Consider the following 27,332-nt stretch of genomic DNA (forward strand, 5'->3'; position numbering starts at 1 on the left):
GGCTGTGGTCATGTTGTGGTCAGGTTGTGGTTAAGCTGTGGTCAGGCTGTGGTCAGGTTGTGGTCAGGTTGTGGTCAGGCTGTGGTCAGGCTGTGGTCATGTTGTGGTCAGGCTGTGGTTAAGCTGTGGTCAGGCTGTGGTTAAGCTGTGGTCAGGCTGTGGTCAGGCTGTGGTCAGGTTGTGGTCAGGTTGTGGTCAGGCTGTGGTCAGGTTGTGGTTAAGTTGTGGTCAGTGCTGTGGTCAGGCTGTGGTCAGGCTGTGGTCAGTGCTGTGGTCAGTGCTGTGGTCAGTGCTATGGTCAGTGCTGTGGTCAGTGCTGTGGTTAAGTTGTGGTCAGTGCTGTGGTCAGTGCTGTGGTTAAGCTGTGGTCAGTGCTGTGGTTAAGCTGTGGTCAGGCTGTGGTTAAGCTGTGGTCAGTGCTGTGGTTAAGTTGTGGTCAGGCTGTGGTTAAGTTGTGGTCAGGCTGTGGTTAAGTTGTGGTCAGGCTGTGGTTAAGTTGTGGTCAGTGCTGTGGTTAAGTTGTGGTTAAGTTGTGGTTAAGCTGTGGTCAGGCTGTGGTCAGGTTGTGGTCAGGTTGTGGTCAGGCTGTGGTTAGGTTGTGGTCAGGTTGTGGTCAGGCTGTGGTCAGGTTGTAGGCTGTGGGTCAGGCTGTGGTCAGGTTGTGGTCAGGTTGTGGTCAGGTTGTGGTCAGGTTGTGGTCAGGCTGTGGTCAGGTTGTGGTCAGGTTGTGGTCAGGCTGTGGTCAGGCTGTGGTCATGTTGTGGTCAGGTTGTGGTCAGGCTGTGGTCAGGCTGTGGTCATGTTGTGGTCAGGTTGTGGTTAAGCTGTGGTCAGGCTGTGGTCAGGTTGTGGTCAGGTTGTGGTCAGGCTGTGGTCAGGTTGTGGTCAGGTTGTGGTCAGGTTGTGGTCAGGCTGTGGTCATGTTGTGGTCAGGTTGTGGTCAGGCTGTGGTCATGTTGTGGTCAGGTTGTGGTTAAGCTGTGGTCAGGCTGTGGTCAGGTTGTGGTCAGGTTGTGGTCAGGCTGTGGTCAGGCTGTGGTCATGTTGTGGTCAGGCTGTGGTTAAGCTGTGGTCAGGCTGTGGTTAAGCTGTGGTCAGGCTGTGGTCAGGCTGTGGTCAGGTTGTGGTCAGGTTGTGGTCAGGCTGTGGTCAGGCTGTGGTCAGGTTGTGGTCAGGCTGTGGTCAGGCTGTGGTTAAGCTGTGGTGAAGCTGTGGTGAGGCTGTGGTCAGGCTGTGGTCAGTGCTGTGGTTAAGCTGTGGTTAAGCTGTGGTGAGGCTGTGGTCAGGCTGTGGTTAGGTTGTGGTCAGGCTGTGGTCAGGCTGTGGTCAGGCTGTGGTTAAGCTGTGGTTAAGCTGTGGTGAGGCTGTGGTGAGGCTGTGGTCAGGCTGTGGTCAGGCTGTGGTTAGGTTGTGGTCAGGCTGTGGTCAGGCTGTCTGACTGACATGGTAGTGCTGCTTGGGCAGCTTGAACCCAGGAATGATGATGGGCTCTTGGTGGATTTGTTCTGCAGCCTATTAGACCTGCACTCTGCTGCTCGACATAGGAGGCTAGTCAATTACTGCAATATGCTATTCTAATCAATTCAGATTGTGACTAAACATGAAAGGTACCCTAGGCTATTCAAGTTCCCCCTATAAAGACCCTACGGAAGTCTACACTAGACCTTCTGTCACAGCATGTGTATGAGAATTAAGCCTCTCTCTAGTCTACTGGTGTTCAATGATAGGGTGCGGTTAAATGGTTTGGAATGAACCGTACCGTTCCCACAGCACCCTGCACAGAGTAAAAGCGTCTGATTCTAACGGTAGAATCCTATTCGTTAACCAGTGTCAGCCACTGACTGTGCTCCCAATAAGGATTGTTACATCACGACACATTTACACGCCTATTTTCTGGCGCTGACGCAATCCAGGGAAAGTGGTCATGTTGGGGAGGGAGTGTCCCGTCCGCACGCACAGACAGCAGGGAGCAGCTGCAGCAAGAGGACCTCTGGTAACATTCCACTTGTATTGCTGAAAGTGACATATATGAATTACCATTTAAAACTTTTAACAATTCTATAATAGCATTGTATCAACGACAGCTAAAATGGTAGATCGCGAGCAACTGGTGCAGAAAGCCAGGCTGGCCGAACAGGCTGAAAGATATGATGATATGGCAGCAGCCATGAAATCGGTAAGTTCTGCTTTGGAATCATATTTCTGAGATGAATAAGCGGTCATAAATATCTGTCACTAACAGTGTCATTTCCTCCCGTTTAAAAAAAAAAGATATATACATTTACATACATAATAATTGCGATGTATCCTATGGCAATCAGTGTTGTCTGCTTATTGCAATCCATATTTAATTAGATGCATATTCGATGTATTAAACATGCCTTGAAAGAACATTATTATGGCAAAACCTTTAACTTGAATAAGACAGGGGATAGCCAATATATCATGCCATTTACATTTTCGGGGAACGTGACTGGCAGTGGCAAGGCCCATAGGTTACTACAATACATATCCGTTATTTTGTTTTTTTTATCCAGCAATTGTTTGTACCACATTCGTTATCTAAATGAAAGGCATGTTTATTGAAACGTTGAGTTATGGTCACGTATTGCCTTATAGTATAAAGTGGTTGTCAGTGTGGCATTGGGCTGTCAGATGAAGGAAACAAAAAACCGAATGCGGACTGTTTGATTTTGGGGCGGTGCCTTTTTGTTTTTTGCCAGGTTGCTTTTTAATCAGCTAGACAGCATGGAAACAATGATGGGGAGTAATAACGGATAAATACTCTTTCTCTGGAGATGAAACCTGCTTGTTTAATTGTTGATCTAACTGAATTAAATGGGAAACATGATTAATTTTGGCAAGGAGAGGCAGTGGAATCTTCGTGTAAAATGATGTGCTTTTGGGTAGACACCAGAGAGAACAAGCAATTCACAGGTACTGTAGCCTTACTTTAAACTACTGTTCAATAGTGACATGGTCGGAGGTGAGGATGGTTCAATTCCCTGGTTGTGATACTAATCTCTAACCATGACAATTTCCCGTGAATATCCATTTTTATTAGTCCTATCTAACATTGTGAGGAAATACATTTATGAACACACACACACACACACACACACACACACACACACAAAGTCAGTAGCACGCGCTGTATAGAATAAAGCAAACGTTAGCTGACTGTTGTAGCCTATATCGATTTGGCGCAATATACAATGTGTCCGTAAAATATGATCCTGGGAACGTGAAACGTGGGTGGTAGCAGAAATCCTTCTAGAACGTTCTTTGGTTGTCATATTGCAGTGGATGCAGACTGGAACGTGTTAGAATGGTCGGAATGGTTCTGAATTCCATCTCAAAGATAACCGGCATTGTAGCAGCCAGTGCTGTATCATTGCATGCTCCTCGACCTCGTCAGAAGGAAGGCGTAGCAGGTACTTGTGTACGAGGCGTGTCGCAGAATGTGCCAAGGTGCAGTACCCGTATTGCACCATTTCGGGAATCGGACTCAGCCCTTTTTATCCGTGGCCTACTATTCAGACATGCTATAGGGGGGGGCTTGATATAATCAGAATGATGATATTGACTACCTGGTGTATAAACACTAGCTGAGATAGTGGATGATATGGTCAGGTCAGTATGGGGTAGCTGTCCCTGGCCTGGGATGTATGTCCAATGTGGTAGCCTGTCTAGCCTATCTCTCATCCTTATCCTGACCAAACAAACATGAATGTACAATCTACCCAACACAGGAGGTTGGTGGCTCCTTAATTGGGGAGGATGGGCTAGTGGTAATGGCTGGAGCGGTATCAGTGGAATGGTATCAAATACATCAAACACATGGTTTATTATTATTATTATTATTATTATCTGACCCTGCTGGTCATCTATGAACATTTGAACATCTTGGCCATGTTCTGTTATAATCTCCACCCGGCACAGCCAGAAGAGGACTGGCCACCCCTCATAGCCTGGTTCCTCTCTAGGTTTCTAATCTCTACCCAGCACAGCCAGAAGAGGACTGGCCGCCCCTCATAGCCTGGTTCCTCTCTAGGTTTCTTCCTAGGTTTTGGCCTTTCTAAGGAGTTTTTCCTAGCCACCGTGCTTCTACACCTGCATTGCTTGCTGTTTGGGGTTTTAGGCTGGGTTTCTGTACAGCACTTTGAGATATCAGCCGATGTAATAAGGGCTTTATAAATAAATACATTTGATTTGGTTTCCAGGTGTTTGATGCCATTCCGTTTGCTCCGTTCCAGCCTTTACTATGAGCTGTCCTCCCCTCAGCAGCCTCCACTGATACACAATAGTATAATGGGTCTCTATTACATCAGTAGAATAGAGAGGGAAGAGAGCATAGCAGGCTATTCACCTTAATGAGTAGACAAGCCAATAGTGATGGACTGTATCCACCTCTGAGAAAACGCTCTGTCACAGACTACTAGTCCATAGAGGGCATGGCATAATTGCCTTGAACAGGGCGCTTTAATGTTGAACGGTAGGTTGTCACTAAGTAGTTACTGTAGTACACTGTAATAACACAGACACAGAGTCCATTGCAGAAAGAAGCTGGCTGTAGTATTAGCAGCCAGTCAGTATGTAATGTAAATGAATCATGTTCTCCAGGGTTAAGGTCAGTATGTAATGTAAATGAATCATGTTCTCCAGGGTTAAGGTCAGTATGTAATGTAAATGAATCATGTTCTCCAGGGTTAAGGTCAGTATGTAATGTAAATGAATCATGTTCTCCAGGGTTAAGGTCAGTATGTAATGTAAATGAATCATGTTCTCCAGGGTTAAGGTCAGTATGTAATGTAAATGAATCATGTTCTCCAGGGTTAAGGTCAGTATGTAATGTAAATGAATCATGTTCTCCAGGGTTAAGGTCAGTATGTAATGTAAATGAATCATGTTCTCCAGGGTTAAGGTCAGTATGTAATGTAAATGAATCATGTTCTCCAGGGTTAAGGTCAGTATGTAATGTAAATGAATCATGCTCTCCAGGGTTAAGGTCAGTATGTAATGTAAATGAATCTCGCTCTCCAGGATAGTAGGCCAATGAGGTGTAATAGTAGACCGCAATCTGGGCATTTGATATCAGGAAACGCCCATTGGGGCCTGCCATTGGTCAGTCCATTGATACCTTCCATTGGTCAGTTCCAGTGCTATGAATTGATGGTTTCTCGACACAGATAATTTGTTTACATAGCAGGTTAGGATAACTAACGTGGAAGGCTAGGATAATTTATGTAGCAGGTTAGGTGAATTAGCGTGGCAGGTTAGGAGAATGAGGTTAAGGTTAGGAAAAGGGTTAGGGTTAGGCTTAGCTACAATGGTACTTTTGTCAACAACTGTTGTCCCTGATGCAAAATAAATGGCCACAGACCAATAGCGAGATTTAATGGGAGTAATTTGACATCAAGAAAAACCGATAAACTCCCCACAGCATTTCCCAAAGTCAGTCCCCCCGCCCCACATTTTTGTTTTTGCCTTAGCACTACACAGCTGATTCAGCCCATTAAAGCTTTTTGCCTTAGCACTACACAGCTGATTCAGCCCATTAAAGCTTTTTGCCTTAGCACTACACAGCTGATTCAGCCCATTAAAGCTTTTTGCCTTAGCACTACACAGCTGATTCCAATGAATCAAAGCTTGATGATGAGTTGTTTATTTGAATCAGCTGGTAGTGCTAGGGCAAAAACCAAAACGTTCACACGGGGGGGGGGGGCAGGACCGGGTTTTGGGAAGTCCTGGTCTAACAGGTTGCTTTAGGACCAGGTGGTGGTAATGTCAGGGGAGGGGGGGCTTTCGCTCCACCCTCTAAATTAAGGCTGACTCACTAGAGGGAGGAGGGGAGCCCTCATCCTAGCCTGACGACTCACACTAAATTCTTCCGCTGCTCTGTCATTCGCTACATACTTTAATCCGAGACATCATTGAAGTCGGTTGTGGTGACAGGGCATGAAGGGTGTTGTAAAAAACAAAGTCATCAGTGATTGGATCATCTCCAACCGATCAGAGAATCAAAGCCAATGACAAATTTTCAAACCGGCACTGTACCCACCTCCGTGTGTTCAGGCTCTGGCCCAACCCAACCCAACCCATCGGTTTCTGGACCAAATGTGTTTGCATTCAGTGAAGGGTCCGGGAGGCACCCAGATCCAGGCTCATTGCAGAGAAGAAACTAACATCCGTGCGCATAGCGTAGAGTTTTGCCGGATCAAGGTAGCCAGGCACCCCCATCCTTATCCTTATGCCCCAACCCCCAACCCCCATCCTAATCCCCAGCCCCAACCCCCATCCTTATCCTTATGCCCCAACCCCCATTCTTATCCTTATGCCCCAACCCCCATTCTTACCCTTATGCCCCAACCCCCATTCTTATCCCCAGCCCCAATCCCTATCCTTATCCGTATGCCCCAACCCACATCCTTATCCTTATGCCCCAGCCCCCAGCCCCCATCCTTATCCCCAACCCCCATCCTAATCCCCAGCCCCGAACCCCATCCTAATCCTAATACCCAACCCTCATCCTAAAACCAAAACCCCCATCCTTATCCCCAACCCCCATCCTAATCCCCAGCCCCGAACCCCATCCTAATCCTAATACCCAACCCTCATCCTAATCCCCAACCCCCATCCTTATCCCCAGCCCCGAGCCCCATCCTAATCCTAATACCCAACCCCCATCCTTATCCCCAACCCCATCCTAATCCCCAGCCCCAACCCCCATCCTTATCCTTATGCCCCAACCCACATCCTTATCCTTATGCCCCAACCCACATCCTTATCCTTATGCCCCAACCCCCATCCTAATCCCCAGCCCCAACCCCCATCTGTATCCTTATGCCTCAACCCACATCCTTATCCTTATGCCCCAACCTGCATCTTTATCCTTATGCCCCAACCCCCATCTTTATCCTTATGCCCCAACACACATCCTTATCCTTATGCCCCAACCCACATCCTTATCCTTATGCCCCAACCCCCATCCTAATCCCCAACCCCCATCCTTATCCCCAAGCCCCATCCCAATCCCCAGCCCCGAACCCCATCCTAATCCTAATACCCAACCCCCATCCTTATCCCCAACCCCCATCCTAATCCCCAACCCCCATCCTTATCCCCAACCCCATCCTAATTCCCAGCCCCAGCCCCAACCCCCATCCTTATCCCCCCCATCCTAATCCCCAGCCCCAACCCCATCCTTAACCCCAGCCCCATCCCCCATCTTTATCCCCAGCCCCCATCCTTATCCTTATACCCCAACCCCCATCCTAATCCCCAGCCCCAACCCCCATCCTAATCCCCAGCCCCAACCCCCATCCTTAACAACAGCCCCATGCTTATCCCTTCCCCAGCCCCAACCCCAACCCCATCCCCAGCCCCTACCTCAACCCCAGCCCCTACCTCAACCCCAACCCCAGCCCCTACCCCAACCCCAGCCCCTACCTCAACCCCAAACCCAGCCCCAGCCCCTACCTCAACCCCAGCCCCTACCTCAACCCCAGCCCCTACCTCAACCCCAGCCCCTACCCCAGCCCCAACCCCAACCCCAGCCCCTACCTCAACCCCAGCCTCAACCCCAACCCCAGCCCCTAACTCAACCCCAACCCCAGCCCCTACCTCAACCCCAGCCTCAACCCCAGCCCCTACCTCAACCCCAGCCCCTACCCCAACCCCAGCCCCTACCCCAACCCCAGCCCCTACCTCAACCCCAGCGCCAACCCCAGCCCCTACCTCAACCCCAGCGCCAGCCCCAGCCCCTACCTCAACCCCAGCCCCAACCCCAACCCCAGCCCCTACCTCAACCCCAGCGCCAACCCCAGCCCCTACCTCAACCCCAGCGCCAACCCCAGCCCCTACCTCAACCCCAGCGCCAGCTCCAACCCAACGCCTTCTCCAGATGATAAATTACAGTAGACAATTACTATCTGGCTATTACTCAAATCTGTCAAATGTTGAATCCTGCCTCTATGTTGTGAATATACTGCCCCATCCTGGTAAATCCTGCCTCAGTATGTTGTGAATATACTACCCCATCCTGATAAATCCTGCCTCTGTTGTGAATATACCGCTCCATCCTGATAAATCCTGCCTTAGTATGTTGTGAATATACTACCCCATCCTGATAAATCCTCCCTCTGTTGTGAATATACTACCCCATCCTGATAAATCCTCCCTCTGTTGTGAATATACCGCTCCATCCTGATAAATCCTGCCTCTATGTTGTGAATATACTGCCCCATCCTGATAAATCCTGCCTCAGTATGTTGTGAATATACTACCCCATCCTGATTAATCCTGCCTCAGTATGTTGTGAATATACCGCTCCATCCTGATAAATCCTGCCTCTGTTGTGAATATACTACCCCATCCTGATAAATCCTGCCTCTATGTTGTGAATATACTGCCCCATCCTGGTAAATCCTGCCTCAGTATGTTGTGAATATACTGCCCCATCCTGATAAATCCTGCCTCTATGTTGTGAATATACTGCCCCATCCTGATAAATCCTGCCTCTATGTTGTAGCAGAGACGGTTACCACCCTCACTGGAAGCATGAACCTGCTTTCATACCAACACAGTTACTAACTCTTTGGTTTTTTTTCATGCCTTTTGGGTTATACAACTTTGATGTATTGTATTTTTAGAAGCCTGCAGCAGCTGCAATGAGAGAGAGAGAGAGATAGAGAGAGAGAGAGATAAAAAAAATGCACTCGTGTATGGTTATATAACAACAAAGAGCTACTTGAAGCAACCCTCTCCCCTGACACACACACACACACACACACACACACACACACACACACACACACACACACGCACACACACACACACACATCCCCCTTTCTCTCCCTCTGTCTCCTTAACCAGCCATCCTCTCACAGCTCGTGACGTCAGGTAGCGCACACCGTCTCTGAGCTTTGCAGCCTGAGAGAGGGAGAGGGTCTGCAGGAGAGATGTCACTTTAGCTTAGAGATAAAGAGGGAAAACAAGGTAGCGAGGCGAGAGCGAGGAAGGTAAGGGTGAGAGAGAGATGGGGAGAGAAAGAGAGAGGTGGTGGGTGTGAGTGATGGAGAGATGGGGAGAGAAAGAGAGAGGTGATGGGTGTGAGGTGAGTGATGGAGAGAAAGAGAGGTTGTGGGTGTGAGAGATGGACAGAAAGAGAGAGGTGGTGGGTGTGAGAGATGGAGAGTTGGGGGGAGAACGGGAGGTGGTGGGTGTGAGAGATGGGGAGTTGGTGAGAGCCAGGGACATGTAGAATGAGGCCCACTCTTGTGTCAGCCCTGCATTAGCCTACGTCCAGCCTTGTGAGGGGTTGCAGAGGTGGAACAAAATGAGTGAGGTGGGAGCTTCTTAGTCCTCACCCTGACTCTTCCTTCATTAACCCAACTCCTCCACTAATCTCCTTCCCTTGGGAACACCCTCTTATAGGCTTTTACTACTATCTCACGTCTATAGACATCAGACATTTGTCCGCCTGAGGAATGATGCAGAGTAAACAGCCATTAGCCCTCCGAGATAAATAATTGATCTTTTGGATTTCTGTTGCTTTTGTTGTTTGGAGTTGACAGCAGCTAGTGTGGGGATGAGTCACGAGCGAACTAGGGACGATTGATGAGCTTTACGGGCAGACAGAGGACTCTATTGTGATCCCTGCACCACAGCTTCCCTTAGTCCTTTCAGTGTCACCCCAAATGCTGCTTAAACACCCCCAGGCTCCTTCAAACTGCACACAGAGATATAAAAATGTTATCCACAAGTTTATCTGATTCTGCGGAGGAAGATAAAGGGCCTCATTGCCAAAATCCCAAAGTATCCCTTTCAAACTGCAACTTATTTTTTGAAGCCCCATGGCAAAATATGTAGAATTGTAGGAAATTAATTCTCAGACATAATAAAAAATAATAATCTGCTGTCAAGAGGGGGTACCGCTAAAATGTTTTGCTCAAAAATGTCACTTAGGGCCTCCAAAAGGCTAGGGCTGGCTCTGACTGCATGTGCTGGTATGGATGTGCATACACAGACCCGCGAGTCACTGCGGCCCCTCATGAGTTCAGATTTGTTTGTGGCCCCCACCCCCATCAAAGTTGCCCATCCCTGAATTAGCCCATAGACCAGTGATATTCAAACTTTTTCAGCGGGGACCCCATTTTTTCTGCCAGAATTTCTGGGAACCCCAAATCGAATGACGCAACCTTAATTTTAATACATTTTCACATAAAAAATAACCTTACATTCATTGCATTTTCATCTCTTATCAAAATAAAAATAAACCAATACATACATTTATTTAATAAAATAGTATTTTTCTATTTCTCTTTCGCAAAAAAACATTTGTATATTGTCCCATAAAATAATATTTTTTTGTTCCTAATTTTGGCGATCCCACTGTAGTTTCCCGTGACCCAGACTTTAAATATCACTGCCATAGAGGGAATCGTCTTCTACACATCGATTTGTGGACTGTGTATGTGTTTGTGTGTTAGCTCATTCTAACCCCCAACCACTACCCCACTATACCCCAACCCACTACCCCACTATACCCCAACCAACTACCCCACTATACCCCAAACCACTACCCCACTACACCTCAACCCACTACCCCACTATACCCCAACCCACTACCCCACTATACCCCAAACCCCACTACCCCACTATACCCAACCCACTACCCCACTATACCCCAACCCACACCCCACTATACCCCAAACCACTACCCCACTATACCTCAACCCACTACCCCACTATACCCCAACCCACTACCCCACTATACCCCAACCCACTATACCCCAACCCACTATACCCCAACCCACTACCCCACTATACCCCAACCCACTACCCCCCTATACCCCAACCCACTACCCCACTATACCCCAACCCACTACCCCACTATACCCCAACCCACTACCCCACTATACCCCAACCCACTACCCCACTATACCCCAACCCACTATACCCCAACCCACTATACCCCAACCCACTACCCCACTATACCCCAACCCACTACCCCACTATACCTCAACCCACTACCCCACTATACCCCAACCCACTACCCCACTATACCCCAACCCACTACCCCACTATACCCCAACCCACTACCCCACTATACCCCAACCCACCACCCCACTATACCCCAACCCACCACCCCACTATACCCCAAACCACTACCCCACTATACCTCAACCCACTACCCCACTACACCTCAACCCACTACCCCACTATACCCCAACCCACTACCCCACTATACCCCAACCCACTACCCCACTATACCCCAACCCACTACCCCACTATACCCCAACCCACCACCCCACTATACCCCAAACCACTACCCCACTATACCTCAACCCACTACCCCACTATACCCCAACCCACTACCCCACTATACCCCAACCCACTATACCCCAACCCACTATACCCCAACCCACTACCCCACTATACCCCAACCCACTACCCCCCTATACCCCAACCCACTACCCCACTATACCCCAACCCACTACCCCACTATACCCCAACCCACTACCCCACTATACCCCAACCCACTACCCCACTATACCCAACCCACTATACCCCAACCCACTATACCCCAACCCACTACCCCCACTATACCCCAACCCACTACCCCACTATACCTCACCCCACTACCCCACTATACCCCAACCCACTACCCCACTATACCCCAACCCACTACCCCACTATACCCCCAACCCACTACCCCACTATACCCAACCCACCACCCCACTATACCCAACCCACCACCCCACTATACCCCAACCCACTACCCCACTATACCCTAACCCACTATACCCCAACCCACTATACCCCAACCCACTACCCCACTATACCCCAACCCACTACCCCACTATACCCCACCCACCACCCCACTATACCCCAACCCACCACCCCACTATACCCCAACCCACTACCCCACTATACCCCTAACCCACTATACCCCAACCCACTATACCCCAACCCACTACCCCACTATACCCCAACCCACCACCCCACTATACCCCAACCCACTACCCCACTATACCCCAACCCACTACCCCACTATACCCCAACCCACTATACCCCAACCCACTATACCCCAACCCACTACCCCACTATACCCCAACCCACTACCCCCCTAACCCCAAACCCACTACCCCACTATACCCCAACCCACTACCCCACTATACCCCAACCCACTACCCCACTATACCCCAACCCACTACCCCACTATACCCCAACCCACTATACCCAACCCACTATACCCCAACCCACTACCCCACTATACCCCAACCCACTACCCCACTATACCTCAACCCACTACCCCACTATACCCCAACCCACTACCCCACTATACCCCTAACCCACTATACCCCAACCCACTATACCCCAACCCACTACCCCACTATACCCCTAACCCACTATACCCCAACCCACTATACCCCAACCCACTACCCCACTATACCCCAACCCACTACCCCACTATACCCCAACCCACTACCCCACCGCAGTACCTCCACTGGTCCTTGTCCTTCTCTCCTTGGCAGTATATCCAGCGGTGGAGACAGATGGTAGAGTATGGCTGTCCAAAACAAAGCAGATCTCTGTCAGTTCGCAGCCCTCCCTGTTAGCTAGCCACTAGCGAGTCATCTAGCCAGAGGGGAAGGTTCGGATTGGCCAGATGTTGGGGGAGGGGAAGATAAGTTGTTTTGACATTGAAGGTACTTTATCGATGAACGAGTGTAGTGTTATTTATCCTTATTTCACAAGGTAAGTTGACTGTTTTACAGAAATAACCTGGGGAAGAATGAGCCAATTGGAAGCTGGGGATGATTAGGTGACCATGATGGTACGAGGGCCAGATTGGGAATTTAGCCAGGACACCGGGGTTAACACCCCTACTCTTACGATAAGTGCCAAGGGATCTTTAGTGACCACAGAGAGTCAGGAAACTTGTTTTAACATCCCATCCGAAAGACAGCACCTTACACAGGGCAATTTCCCATTCACTGCCCTGGGGCATTGGGATCTCCACAGACCACAGGGAAGAGGGCCCCCTACTGGACCTCCAACACCACTTCCAGCAGCATCTGGACCAAACAGGACCGACCCTGCTTAGCTTCAGAGGCAAGCCAGCAGTGGGATGCAGGGTGGTATGCTACTGGCAGGAGGAGTTAGGTGTGAAATCAGTATTTATGTATATTAATACATGTCTGTGTGTTTGAGGATAGGCATACCTGTGAGAGGTACAGTATCATCAGTTGAACATGGTGTTTTATGTATTCGATTTTTTGCGGGAATTAACAGGTGATTTGGTGACTCAATGTATTCACAACCTATACTGAGAGAGAGAGAGTTGGAGGGGGATTTATATTCTTGGGTACCCAGTACATGGCTCCAAGAACAAAAAATATCAAATCCCACTTGGATATCTGGGTAGAAGAGGAAACCAATGAAGTCAAAGTCATCTCTTTTTGATTTAGATTTTTTTATCAAGGGCTGAAGTCATCATAGGCAGCTTGGAATGTTAGACTTGGCTATGACTCATAGATGACTTGCTCTGATTCTGGAAGTGGACTGTAAGCTGTGATCTGATTCTGGGACTGTAAAGCTGTGATCTGATTATGGGACTGTAAGCTGTGATCTGATTATAGGACTGTACTGTAAACTGTGATCTGATTCTGGGACTGTAAAGCTGTGATCTGATTATGGGACTGTAAGCTGTGATCTGATTATAGGACTGTACTGTAAACTGTGATCTGATTCTGGGACTGTAAACTGTGATCTGATTCTGGGACTGTACGCTGTGATCTGATTCTGGGACTGTAAACTGTGATCTGATTCTGGGACTGTAAGCTGTGATCTGATTATGGGACTGTACTGTAAGCTGTGATCTGATTCTGGGACTGTAAGCTGTGATCTGATTCTGGGACTGTAAACTGTGATCTGATTCTGGGACTGTACTGTAAACTGTGATCTGATTCTGGGACTGTAAGCTGTGATCTGATTCTGGGACTGTAAGCTGTGATCTGATTCTGGGACTGTACTGTAAGCTGTGATCTGATTCTGGGACTGTAAGCTGTGATCTGATTCTGGGACTGTAAACTGTGATCTGATTCTGGGACTGTAAGCTGTGATCTGATTCTGGGACTGTAAGCTGTGATCTGATTATGGGACTGTACTGTAAACTGTGATCTGATTCTGGGACTGTAAGCTGTGATCTGATTCTGGGACTGTAAACTGTGATCTGATTCTGGGACTGTAAGCTGTGATCTGATTCTGGGACTGTAAACTGTGATCTGATTCTGGGACTGTACTGTAAGCTGTGATCTGATTCTGGGACTGTAAGCTGTGATCTGATTCTGGGACTGTACTGTAAGCTGTGATCTGATTCTGGGACTGTACTGTAAGCTGTGATCTGATTCTGGGACTGTAAACTGTGATCTGATTCTGGGACTGTACTGTAAGCTGTGATCTGATTCTGGGACTGTAAACTGTGATCTGATTCTGGGACTGTAAACTGTGATCTGATTCTGGGACTGTAAGCTGTGATCTGATTCTGGGACTGTAAGCTGTGATCTGATTCTGGGACTGTAAGCTGTGATCTGATTCTGGGACTGTAAACTGTGATCTGATTCTGGGACTGTAAACTGTGATCTGATTCTGGGACTGTAAGCTGTGATCTGATTCTGGGACTGTAAGCTGTGATCTGATTCTGGGACTGTAAGCTGTGATCTGATTCTGGGACTGTAAACTGTGATCTGATTCTGGGACTGTAAACTGTGATCTGATTCTGGGACTGTAAGCTGTGATCTGATTCTGGGACTGTAAGCTGTGATCTGATTCTGGGACTGTACTGTAAGCTGTGATCTGATTCTGGGACTGTACTGTAAGCTGTGATCTGATTCTGGGACTGTAAACTGTGATCTGATTATGGGAGGGTTCTAGAACCCCTCTTACGGGAAGGAGATTATGCTGCAGAAAAAGGGTCTGGGAAATGGATCTGTTCTAATCTATATAGACAGAGAGAGACAGAGAGAGAGAGCAATGAGAACAATTAGAAAATAAATTATAGTGAGCAATCTCTTCCCTTCTAAATTATATGAAAGCTGACATGGAAAGAGAACAAGAGTGATTTATGCCTAGACGTCACTGGGTAGGCAGGGCTGGTTAGGGGTAGAGCGTAGTGTTGACCTGGTTAGGGTAGAGTGTAGTGTTGGGCTGGTTAGGGTAGAGTGTAGTGTTGGGCTGGTTAGGGGTAGAGTGTAGTGTTGGGCTGGTTAGGGGTAGAGTGTAGTGTTGGGCTGGTTAGGGGTGGAGTGTAGTGTTGGGCTGGTTAGGGTAGAGTGTAGTGTTGGGCTGGTTAGGGTAGAGTGTAGTGTTGGGCTGGTTAGGGGTGGAGTGTAGTGTTGGGCTGGTTAGGGGTAGAGTGTAGTGTTGGGCTGGTTAGGGGTGGAGTGTAGTGTTGGGCTGGTTAGGGTAGAGTGTAGTGTTGGGCTGGTTAAGGTTGGAGAGGCCTGTGGTAGAGTGTAGTGTTGGGCTGGTTAGGGTAGAGTGTAGTATTGGGCTGGTTAGGGTAGAGTGTAGTGTTGGGCTGGTTAGGGGTAGAGTGTAGTGTTGGGCTGGTTAGGGGTAGAGTGTAGTGTTGGGCTGGTTAGGGTAGAGTGTAGTGTTGGGCTGGTTAGGGTAGAGTGTAGTGTTGGGCTGGTTAGGGTAGAGTGTAGTGTTGGGCTGGTTAGGGGTAGAGTGTAGTGTTGGGCTGGTTAGGGGTAGAATGTAGTGTTGGGCTGGTTAGGGGTAGAGTGTAGTGTTGGGCTGGTTAGGGGTAGAGTGGAGTGTTGGGCTGGTTAGGGTATTGTATAGTGTTGGGGCTGGTTAGGGGTAGAGTGTGGTGTTGACCTGGTTAGGGTAGAGTGTAGTGTTGGGCTGGTTAGGGTTGGAGAGGCCTGTGGTAGAGTGTAGTGTTGGGCTAGTTAGGGTAGAGTGTAGTGTTGGGCTGGTTAGGGGTAGAGTGTAGTGTTGGGCTGGTTAGGGTTGGAGAGGCCTGTGGTAGAGTGTAGTGTTGGGCTAGTTAGGGTAGAGTGTAGCGTTGGGCTGGTTAGGGGTATAGTGTAGTGTTGGGCTGGTTAGGGGTAGAGTGTAGTGTTGGGCTGGTTAGGGGTAGAGTGTAGTGTTGGGCTGGTTAGGGGTAGAGTGGAGTGTTGGGCTGGTTAGGGTATTGTATAGTGTTGGGCTGGTTAGGGGTAGAGTGTGGTGTTGACCTGGTTAGGGGTAGAGTGTAGTGTTGGGCTGGTTAGGGTTGGAGAGGCCTGTGGTAGAGTGTAGTGTTGGGCTAGTTAGGGTAGAGTGTAGTGTTGGGCTGGTTAGGGGTAGAGTGTAGTGTTGGGCTGGTTAGGGTTGGAGAGGCCTGTGGTAGAGTGTAGTGTTGGGCTAGTTAGGGTAGAGTGTAGCGTTGGGCTGGTTAGGGGTATAGTGTAGTGTTGGGCTGGTTAGGGGTAGAGTGTAGTGTTGGGCTGGTTAGGGGTAGAGTGTAGTGTTGGGCTGGTTAGGGTAGAGTGTAATGTTGGGCTGGTTAGGGGTAGAGTGTAGTGTTGGGCTGGTTAGGGTGGAGTGGAGTGTTGGGCTGGTTAGGGGTAGAGTGTAGTGTTGGGCTGGTTAGGGTGGAGTGGAGTGTTGGGCTGGTTAGGGGTAGAGTGTAGTGTTGGGCTGGTTAGGGTAGAGTGTAGTGTTGGGCTGGTTAGGGTAGAGTGTAGTGTTGGGCTGGTTAGGGCTAGAGTGTAGTGTTGGGCTGGTTAGGGGTAGAGTGTAGTGTTGGGCTGGTTAGGGGTAGAGTGTAGTGTTGGGCTGGTTAAGGGTAGAGTGTAGTGTTGGGCTCGTTAGGGGTAGAGTGTAGTGTTGGGCTGGTTAGGGGTAGAGTGTAGTGTTGGGCTGGTTAGGGTAGAGTGTAGTGTTGGGCTGGTTAGGGGTAGAGTGTAGTGTTGGGCTGGGTAGGGTAGAGTGTAGTGTTGGGCTGGTTAGGGGTAGAGTGTAGTGTTGGGCTGGTTAGGGTAGAGTGTAGTGTTGGGCTGGTTAGGGTAGAGTGTAGTGTTGGGCTAGGGGTAGAGTGTAGTGTTGGGCTGGTTAGGGGTAGAATGTAGTGTTGGGCTGGTTAGGGGTAGAGTGTAGTGTTGGGCTGGTTAGGGGTAGAGTGGAGTGTTGGGCTGGTTAGGGTATTGTATAGTGTTGGGCTGGTTAGGGGTAGAGTGTGGTGTTGACCTGGTTAGGGGTAGAGTGTAGTGTTGGGCTGGTTAGGGTTGGAGAGGCCTGTGGTAGAGTGTAGTGTTGGGCTAGTTAGGGTAGAGTGTAGTGTTGGGCTGGTTAGGGTAGAGTGTAGTGTTGGGCTGGTTAGGGGTAGAGTGTAGTGTTGGGCTGGTTAGGGGTAGAGTGTAGTGTTGGGCTGGTTAGGGTAGAGTGTAATGTTGGGCTGGTTAGGGGTAGAGTGTAGTGTTGGGCTGGTTAGGGTGGAGTGGAGTGTTGGGCTGGTTAGGAGTAGAGTGTAGTGTTGGGCTGGTTAGGGTAGAGTGTAGTGTTGGGCTGGTTAGGGTAGAGTGTAGTGCTGGGCTGGTTAGGGCTAGAGTGTAGTGTTGGGCTGGTTAGGGGTAGAGTGTAGTGTTGGGCTGGTTAGGGTTGGGCTGGTTAGGGGTAGAGTGTAGTGTTGGGCTGGTTAGGGGTGGAGTGTAGTGTTGGGCTGGTTAGGGTAGAGTGTAGTGTTGGGCTGGTTAGGGGTAGAGTATAGTGTTGGGCTGGTTATGGGTAGAGTGTAGTGTTGGGCTGGTTAGGGTAGAGTGTAGTGTTGGGCTGGTTAGGGGTAGAGTGTAGTGCTGGGCTGGTTAGGGGTAGAGTGTAGTGTTGGGCTGGTTAGGGTAGAGTGTAGTGTTGGGCTGGTTAGGGGTAGAGTGTAGTGTTGGGCTGGTTAGGGTGGTGTAGTGCTGGGCTGGTTAGGGGTAGAGTGTAGTGTTGGGCTGGTTAGGGTAGAGTGTAGTGTTGGGCTGGTTAGGGGTAGAGTGTAGTGTTGGGCTGGTTAGGGTGGAGTGTAGTGTTGGGCTGGTTAGGGGTAGAGTGTAGTGTTGGGCTGGTTAGGGTGGAGTGTAGTGTTGGGCTGGTTAGGGTGGAGTGTAGTGTTGGGCTGGTTAGGGGTAGAGTGTAGTGTTGGGCTGGGTAGAGTGTAGTGTTGGTCTGGTTAGGGGTAGAGTGTAGTGTTGGGCTGGTTAGGGGTAGAGTGTAGTGTTGGGCTGGTTAGGGTAGAGTGTAGTGTTGGGCTGGTTAGGGGTAGAGTGTAGTGTTGGGCTGGTTAGGGGTAGAGTGGTGTGTTGGGCTGGTTAGGGTAGAGTATAGTGTTGGGCTGGTTAGGTGTAGAGTGTAGTGTTGGGCTGGTTAGGGTAGATTGGAGTGTTGGGCTGGTTAGGGTAGAGTATAGTGTTGGGCTGGTTAGGGGTAGAGTGTAGTGTTAGGCTGGTTAGGGGTAGAGTGTAGTGTTGGGCTGGTTAGGGTTGGAGAGGCCTGTGGTAGAGTGTAGTTTTGGGCTGGTTAGGGGTAGAGTGTAGTGTTGGGCTGGTTAGTGGTAGAGTGTAGTGTTGGGCTGGTTAGGGTGGAGTGTAGTGTTGGGGCTGGTTAGGGTAGAGTGTAGTGTTGGGCTGGTTAGGGTAGAGTGTAGTGTTGGGCTGGTTAGGGTAGAGTGTAGTGTTGGGCTGGTTAGGGGTAGGGTGTAGTGTTGGGCTGGTTAGGGTGGAGTGTAGTGTTTGGCTGGTTAGAGTGTTGTGTTGGGCTGGTTAGGGTAGAGTGTAGTGTTGGGCTGGTTAGGGTAGAGTTTAGTGTTGGGTTGGTTAGGGGTAGAGTGTAGTGTTGACCTGGTTAGGGTAGAGTGTAGTGTTGGGCTGGTTAGGGGTAGAGTGTAGTGTTGGGCTGGTTAGGGGTAGAGTGTAGTGTTGACCTGGTTAGGGTAGAGTGTAGTGTTGGGCTGGTTAGGGGTAGAGTGTAGTGTTGGGCTGGTTAGGGTTGGAGAGGCCTGTGGTAGAGTGTAGTGTTGGGCTGGTTAGGGTTGGAGAGGCCTGTGGTAGAGTGTAGTGTTGGGCTGGTTAGGGTAGAGTGTAGTGTTGGGCTGGTTAGGGGTAGAGTGTAGTGTTGGGCTGGTTAGGGTGGAGTGTAGTGTTGGGCTGGTTAGGGGTAGAGTGTAGTGTTGGGCTGGTTAGGGGTAGAGTGTAGTGTTGGGCTGGTTAGGGGTAGAGTGTAGTGTTGGGCTGGTTAGGGGTGGAGTGTAGTGTTGGGCTGGTTAGGGGTAGAGTGTAGTGTTGGGCTGGTTAGGGGTAGAGTGTAGTGTTGGGCTGGTTAGGGGTGGAGTGTAGTGTTGGGCTGGTTAGGGTTGGAGAGCCCTGTTTTTCTGATTCACACCCCTGCCTTTCTATTTTAAGGTATCTGTGACCAACAGATGCATATCTGTATTCCCAGCCATTTGAAATCCATAGATTAGGGCCTAATGAATTTGACTGAAATTGACTGATTCCCTTTTAAATGAACTGTATCTCAGTAAAATCTTTGAAATTGTTACATGTTGCATTTATATTTCTGTTCTATTTGTAATCAGATTCTCAGAAGTATAACGAGAACATGGTAATTTTTTAAGTCTTGCTCAGCCTGGAGATTCTGTAAGTCTTTTTCCAGTTGAGAGCATAGGAACACTACACTCTACCACAGGCCTCTCCAACCCTAACCAGCCCAACACCACACTCTACCACAGGCCTGTCCAACTCTAACCAGCCCAACACTACACTCTACCACAGGCCTCTCCAACCCTAACCAGCCCAACACCACACTTTACCACAGGGCTCTCCAACTCTAACCAGCCCAACACTACACTCTACCACAGGCCTCTCCAACTCTAACCAGCCCAACACTACACTCTACCACAGGCCTCTCCAACCCTAACCAGCCCAACACTACACTCTACCACAGGCCTCTCCAACTCTAACCAGCCCAACACTACACTCTACCACAGGCCTCTCCAACTCTAACCAGCCCAACACTACACTCTACCACAGGCCTCTCCAACTCTAACCAGCCCAACACTACACTCTACCACAGGCCTCTCCAACCCTAACCAGCCCAACACTACACTCTACCAGAAAACCAGTCAATATCTGGGGTGACCACCATTTGCATCATGCAGTGTGACACATCTCCTTCGCATAGAGTTAATCAGGTTGTTGATTGTGGCCTGTGGAATGTTATCCCACTCCTCTTCAATGGCTGTGCAAAGTTGCTGTATATTGGCAGGAACTGGAACATGCTGTCGTGCACGTCGTTCCAGAGCATCCCGAACATGCTCAATGGGTGACATGTCTGGTGAGAATGCAGGTTGTGGAAGAACATGTTCAACTTCTAGGAATTGTGTCCAGATCCTTGAGACATGGGGCCGTGCATTATCATGCCGGAACATGAGGTGATGGCGGCGGATGAATGGCTCGACAATGGAACTCAGGATCTCATCACGGTATCTCTGTGTATTGAAATTGCCATCGATAAAATGCAATTGTGTTCGTTGTCCGTAGCTTATGCCTGCCCATACCATAACCCCACTGCCATCATGGGACACTCTGTTCACAATGTTGACATCAGCAAACCACTTGCCGACACGACGCCATGCACGTGGTCCGCGGTTGTTCTCTAAAATTACGTTGGGAGGTGGCTTATGGTAGAGAAATTAACATGAAATTATCTGGCAACAGCTCTGCTGGGGTGGACATTCATGCAGGCAACATGCTAAATGTATGCTCCCTCAACTTGAGACATCTGTGGTATTGTGTTGCGTGACAAAACTACACATTTTAGAGTGACCTTTTATTGGCCCCAGCACAAGGTGCACCTGTGTAATGACCATGCTGTTTAATACATTTCTTCATATGCCACACCTGTCAGGTGGATGGATTATCAGGGCGAAGTAGAAATGCTCACTAACAGGGATGTAAACAAATTTGTGCACAGAATTGGAGAGAATAAGCTTTTTGTGTGTATGGAAAATTTCTGGGATCTTTTATTTTAACTCATGAAAGATGGGATCAACACTTTACACGTTGTGTTTATATTTTTGTTCAGTGTAGAAGAGGAAAGTAACTCTTCTTAATATAGCACCTTGGGCTGGGCTGGGCTGTATACCGTATTTGACTATGTACCGGTATTGATGCACAGACCGGTTTGGGTTTTTACTTTATCTTCTCTAACGATATTTGAATGTTTGGTTTGTTAAATGTGATATGCTCTCTCTCCATGCTGCTTTCCACACAGACCTAGCACCGCCCCCTTTCACTCAAGGAGCGCATTTGTTGCTGTTCGACACTCTGCATGGTCATGCAACAATGTTGATGACAACGATGATATTTCTGCTTTGCTTCTTAATATAAATCCACAACCGTTCTATAATTACAAACAGCTAGTTTGTCTATTCTTAGGAAGTTGTGGCTAAATCGTGTAAACCACTAATGCTAATCACTAGTTCGTGTTAGCTGCTAATGCTAATTGCTAGTTAGATGGTTAGCTAGCTAGCTAATAAATGTACTGAGTCAGAGCAAACGTTGCTAACTATACAGCCTGATACCAGTCATGGTGTAGGCCTAAATCAGAATGATGTTTGTGCCACAGTATCTTAAAAATCAAAGAGGAATATGCAAAGCATGAATATGTTAGCTACATGAAGAAAATCGAAAACATTTAATGTAGCCAAAGATTACAGGGTCTCCTAGGAAACACTGACCAACACTTTGGTTCCTACCCTGTCAAAATAACTCCTCTCTGGCATTTTCAATTGTTGTCATGTCAAACAACACTGTATTCAAGGTGTCCACTATTATATTGTATTTTTTTGTGTGGCATTTTTATGAATATACAGATAACAGACAGAACAGACATAAGGCAGAAAACACACGCATCCCCTAGCAAAGCTGATCAAACCCACCCCAACCCCCCATACTCTATCAGAGCCCCAAAACAAGACTTAAAGCAGGCATGATATACAATTAATAATATAATCAAATAATACAAAGAAATAACAAAACGTAAAAATATTTTTAAAAATAATAATCCAAATTCTAATTTGGGTTGGTTTATGGAGTTGTGAAATTAGCTGGGTCCATGTCTTCTACAAAGGATAGGAAAGGTTGCCAGATATTATAAATGTAATTGCAGATCCCTAACAGCGTATTTTCTCTAGTTAGAGATGTTGGATAACTTTCTTTATCCAATGGTTAAAAGTAGGAGGAAACCGATCCTTCCACTTAAATAGTATAAGACGTCTAGCTAGAAGAGTAACTACATACCAGCATGTTGCCCATATAACTGTTTAGAGGGGCCTCCTGTGGTGCCACTCCATAGAACTGGTTAGAGGGGCTTCCTGTGGTGCCATTCTATAGAACTGTTTAGAGAGGCTTCCTGTGGTGCCACTCCATATAACTGTTTAGAGGGGCTTCCTGTGGTGCCATTCTATAGAACTGTTTAGAGGGGCTTCCTGTGGTGCCACTCCATAGAACTGGTTAGAGGGGCCTTGTGTGGTGCCACTCCATAGAACTGTTTAGAGGGGCCTTCTGTGGTGCCACTCCATAGAACTGTTTAGAGGGGCCTTCTGTGGTGCCATTCTATAGAACTGTTTAGAGGGGCCTTCTGTGGTGCCACTCCATAGAACTGGTTAGAGGGGCCTTCTGTGGTGCCACTCTGAATGATGCAATAAAGGCAGAAGGTTCTATAGGTCTCTCCAGTATCTTAGAAAACGTCTCAACAATTGATATCCTGAAATCTCTCAATTTCGGGCATGTACAAAGCATGTGTAATAAAGTAGCAGGAGCCTGCTTACATCGGTCACAAGTGGGATCTATTTCTGGTCTTGAATGATTTTGCCTTTGACCAATGTAACTGATTAACTATTTTAAATTGAATTACAGCATGTCTTAGACATGTAGATGAAGAATGTATTCTCTGAAGCATACTCTTTCTTGTCTGAATGTTATTCACCTAAATCCTCCTCCTATTGGTTATTAAGAAAGTTCAGGGAATCCACATTGTGCGAGTTTAATAATCTATAGATCAAGCTTATGCCCCCTTTGATATAAGGGTTCACTTTACAAATATAATCTAGAAGGGAGGTAGGTGAGCGTGATGGGAATTGACTCGAGGATGAAGATACAAAACTACGCAGTTGGAGGTATCTAAAGAAATGGGATCTAGGAATATAGAATTTTTTTACTAACTGTTCAAAAGAGGCAAAATCCATATCAATGTACAAGTCGTTCAGTGAGGAGATCCCTTTTCCAGACTAGATATGAAACACCTGGTTTAATAATGATGGACAGAATGTGTGGATCTTTAATAATGGGGCAGAAGTTGAAAATTCACTGAGATTAAACGATCTCCTGAACTGTTTCCGGGTTGAAGGTTAATCTGTCGTCAAACTCCTAAACCAACATCATCAAACAGTAAACTGTAGATTTTTTTTTCTCGGGACCCCTCAGGCAACGGGCCAAGAGCACTGCAAAGCGGCTTAAAGCAAGCAACCAATCAAGTGGGCTTAATTCTGTGCTTTTTAAAGATCACCAAGATCTCTGTAGTTTAGGAGGTTTAGAATATATCTAGTTGTTTTTGTGTGTGTTTGTCATAGACAAACACATTCAGTAGGGCTACCATCAGACAAAGAGGGCTTGGTGTGAACTATAAAGTCACTGCCAGGGCCCCCATGCTCTGGCAGTGGAATTAAGGCCCTGGAGAGGAATGAAGGCCTTGAAACAGAGGGCTGTGTCCCAAATGGGACTCTAATCCCTATATGGTGCGCTACTTTTGCCCAGAGCCCTATGGCTGCCATTTGGGACACACTAGAGTAGCAGGCTTTATATCCAGAGCAGAGGGGTTAAGTATGTAAAGATGGCTGTGATGTGTGCTACACTGCATGGTCTCCTCTCTGTGAGAGTATAAAGGATTAATCTCTGTAGCCAGACAGATACAGGCCCGTGGAAACAAAACAAAACAAGCTTTCAGAGCAGGAGAAAGCCACTGAGCAGCCAGGGACATGATGTCAGCTTTACTACAGACAGGCGTGGTCCAGCCCCGGTCTGAAGCTATTGGATGCCATGACAGTCCGTGACCACTGGTGTAGAAGATCATGGGAGTTAGCCCACCTCAGACCTCTATCGTTGTGTGAATCATCATGAATGACTAACTGTGCATTCCAATAGCCTCCTTAGTTTTCCTGGTTCAGTATAGAGTATGTTGTTATCTTGATTTTCCTAGCCAACCTAGCTGCTGTGCAACTCAGTATTTCTTTGTTTATCGTGACGAGCTATGTAGGTTATATCAATATAAAATGTTTCAGCTAGTAAGGGAACACATGGCGAAATGAACATATGCCAGGCCAAGTTTTAAAATCTGCCAAAAAAAAGTCATTTACAAGATAAAAACACTGTTCTAAAGTAAACGGTATATTATAAATATAAAAATACTGTTTTAATGTAAACTGTATATTATAATATAAAAATACTGTTTTAATGTAAACTGCATATTATAAATATAAAAATACTGTTTTAATGTAAACTGTATATTATAAATATGAAAATACTGTTTTAATGTAAACTGTATATTATAAATATAAAAATACTGTTTTAATGTAAACTGTATATTATAAATATGAAAATACTGTTTTAAGGTAAACTGTATATTATAAATATGAAAATACTGTTTTAAGGTAAACTGTATATTATAAATATGAAAATACTGTTTTAAACTGCAACTCTGTCTCCCTCTCTGTCTCCTAGGTGACAGAGTTAAACGAGGCCTTGTCCAATGAGGAGAGGAACCTGCTCTCTGTGGCCTATAAGAACGTGGTGGGGGCACGGCGCTCGTCCTGGCGCATCATCTCCAGCATCGAGCAGAAGACCTCGGCGGACGGCAACGAGAAGAAGATTGAGATGGTGCGCGCGTACCGCGAGAAGATCGAGAAGGAGCTGGAGACCGTGTGCCAGGACGTGCTCAACCTCCTGGACAACTTCCTGATCAAGAACTGCAACGACACGCAGCACGAGAGCAAAGTGTTTTACCTGAAGATGAAGGGTGACTACTACCGCTACCTGGCCGAGGTGGCCACGGGCGAGAAGAGGGCCGGCGTGGTGGAGTCCTCTGAGAAGTCCTACAGCGAGGCCCATGAGATCAGCAAGGAGCACATGCAGCCCACCCACCCTATCCGCCTGGGTCTGGCCCTCAACTACTCCGTGTTTTACTACGAGATCCAGAATGCACCTGAGCAGGCCTGCCACCTGGCCAAGACCGCCTTCGACGACGCCATCGCTGAGCTGGACACCCTGAACGAGGACTCGTACAAAGACTCTACCCTCATCATGCAGCTGCTACGAGATAACTTGACACTGTGGACGAGCGACCAGCAAGACGACGAGGGTGGCGAGACCAATAACTAGAGAGTCCCTAAAGAGACCCCCGTGTCCTGTTTCAGCCAATACACACAACACGCCCACACACTCACAAATGACAACAAACAACAATTAAACCGTTTTTAGACATGTTAAAATGTTGGCTGGTGGAACTCCACTTCTGCCGATGATGGTACTACAGCTGCTGCGGCTCTTTATTTTTCCCAACGAATTTAAAAAGTGAAGAAACAATTTAATTCAAAATAGGAGAAGGAGGTGAGATGAGTTTAGTTTCTAGTATAGTTTAAAAAATAATAATAATAATAAATAAACCCCTTCCTTCTTGACGGCCTCTGCAACTTTTGTCAAAACACCACTTGAGAATGAAGAAGGTCAGTGAGTCAGTCAGTCAGTCAGTCAGTGAGTAGAGTGTGGCTGTTGTGTTAGAGACGCCACCTTCTCACTGGTATGGAGACTGGCATGTTGTTATGTCGTTAGCTACATGAAGTGGAGCTGCTTATTTAACTTATGTGGTAAGGGAGGAGGAACATTCAAAATGTATGTAAGGAGAGATCGAAGCTTGTGCAAAAATAAAATTAATATATAGAATATAATTATTATTTTTCTTTTTTTTACTTCATCACCTCGCAAAAAAATAAAGAATTGCAAATCGTTTCCAGCGAGGGTGAAAGAGGTATCGTACCTCTAGCTAGACACCTCAGACTTACCAACATGGAATCTAAAAAGTATGCCTCACCGTGTAATGGTAATCGTTGCGTGAAGCCAGGTATTCTCTGTGGTTATTGAACACACATAAATAATGTTTCGTTCCCATGATGTCAGCAATTGGTTTGGACCCAGTCATCCAGACTTAGAGTATTGTAACGAAAGCAGGAGTAGAGAAAACACACAGTACAGCCCTCTCATGCACTGATATGCTATACAGACAAACATTTTCAAGCACATTGTTATTACACTGCTCAAAAAAATAAAGGGAACACTAAAATAACACATCCTAGATCTGAATGAATGAAATAATCTTATTAAATACTTTTTTCTTTACATAGTTGAATGTGCTGACAACAAAATCACACAAAAATAATCAATGGAAATCCAATTTATCAACACATGGAGGTCTGGATTTGGAGTCACACTCAAAATTAAAGTGGAAAACCACACTACAGGCTGATCCAACTTTGATGTAATGTCCTTAAAACAAGTCAAAATGAGGCTCAGTAGTGTGTGTGGCCTCCACGTGCCTGTATGACCTCCCTACAACGCCTGGGCATGCTCCTGATGAGGTGGCGGATGGTCTCCTGAGGGATCTCCTCCCAGACCTGGACTAAAGCATCCGCCAACTCCTGGACAGTCTGTGGTGCAACGTGGCGTTGGTGGATGGAGCGAGACATGATGTCCCAGATGTGCTCAATTGGATTCAGGTCTGGGGAACGGGCGGGCTAGTCCATAGCATCAATGCCTTCCTCTTGCAGGAACTGCTGACACACTCCAGCCACATGAGGTCTAGCATTGTCTTGCATTAGGAGGAACCCAGGGCCAACCGCACCAGCATATGGTCTCACAAGGGGTCTGAGGATCTCCTCTCGGTACCTAATGGCAGTCAGGCTACCTCTGGCGAGCACATGGAGGGCTGTGCGGCCCCCCAAAGAAATGCCACCCCACACCATGCTGGAGGATGTTGCAGGCAGCAGAACGTTCTCCACGGCGTCTCCAGACTCATGTCTGTCCCATGTGCTCAGTGTCAACCTGCTTTCATCTGTAAAGAGCACAGGGCGCCAGTGGCGAATTTGCCAATCTTGGTGTTCTCTGGCAAATGCCAAACGTCCTGCACGGTGTTGGGCTGTAAGCACAACCCCCACCTGTGGACGTCGGGCCCTCATACCACCCTCA

The 27,332-nt window shown here is 47.6% G+C and overlaps 1 protein-coding gene across 1 annotated transcript; it reads left to right on the top strand.

The window, feature by feature from the left end:
- Positions 1–1,944: 1,944 nt before the first annotated feature.
- Positions 1,945–26,413, top strand: LOC115153901 (14-3-3 protein gamma-1-like). The gene is made up of 2 exons (XM_029699561.1): positions 1,945–2,176; positions 24,816–26,413. Exons 1-2 carry the CDS (start codon positions 2,090–2,092, stop codon positions 25,470–25,472), a joined length of 744 nt encoding a protein of 247 aa, XP_029555421.1. The 5' UTR covers positions 1,945–2,089; the 3' UTR covers positions 25,473–26,413.
- The last annotated feature ends 919 nt before the right edge of the window (positions 26,414–27,332 follow it).

Source organism: Salmo trutta, chromosome 19 (assembly GCF_901001165.1).
Source record: "Salmo trutta chromosome 19, fSalTru1.1, whole genome shotgun sequence".
In the NCBI taxonomy this organism is placed as follows: domain Eukaryota; kingdom Metazoa; phylum Chordata; class Actinopteri; order Salmoniformes; family Salmonidae; genus Salmo; species Salmo trutta.

What these genes read in the sequence shown, in the direction of transcription:
- LOC115153901 (XM_029699561.1), top strand. Translation starts at nt 2,090, where the DNA reads ATGGTAGATCGCGAGCAACTGGTGCAGAAAGCCAGGCTGGCCGAACAG. An exon ending in TGGCAGCAGCCATGAAATCG is followed by an intron (nt 2,177 to 24,815) that starts GTAAGTTCTGCT and finishes TCTGTCTCCTAG; the next exon opens with GTGACAGAGTTAAACGAGGC.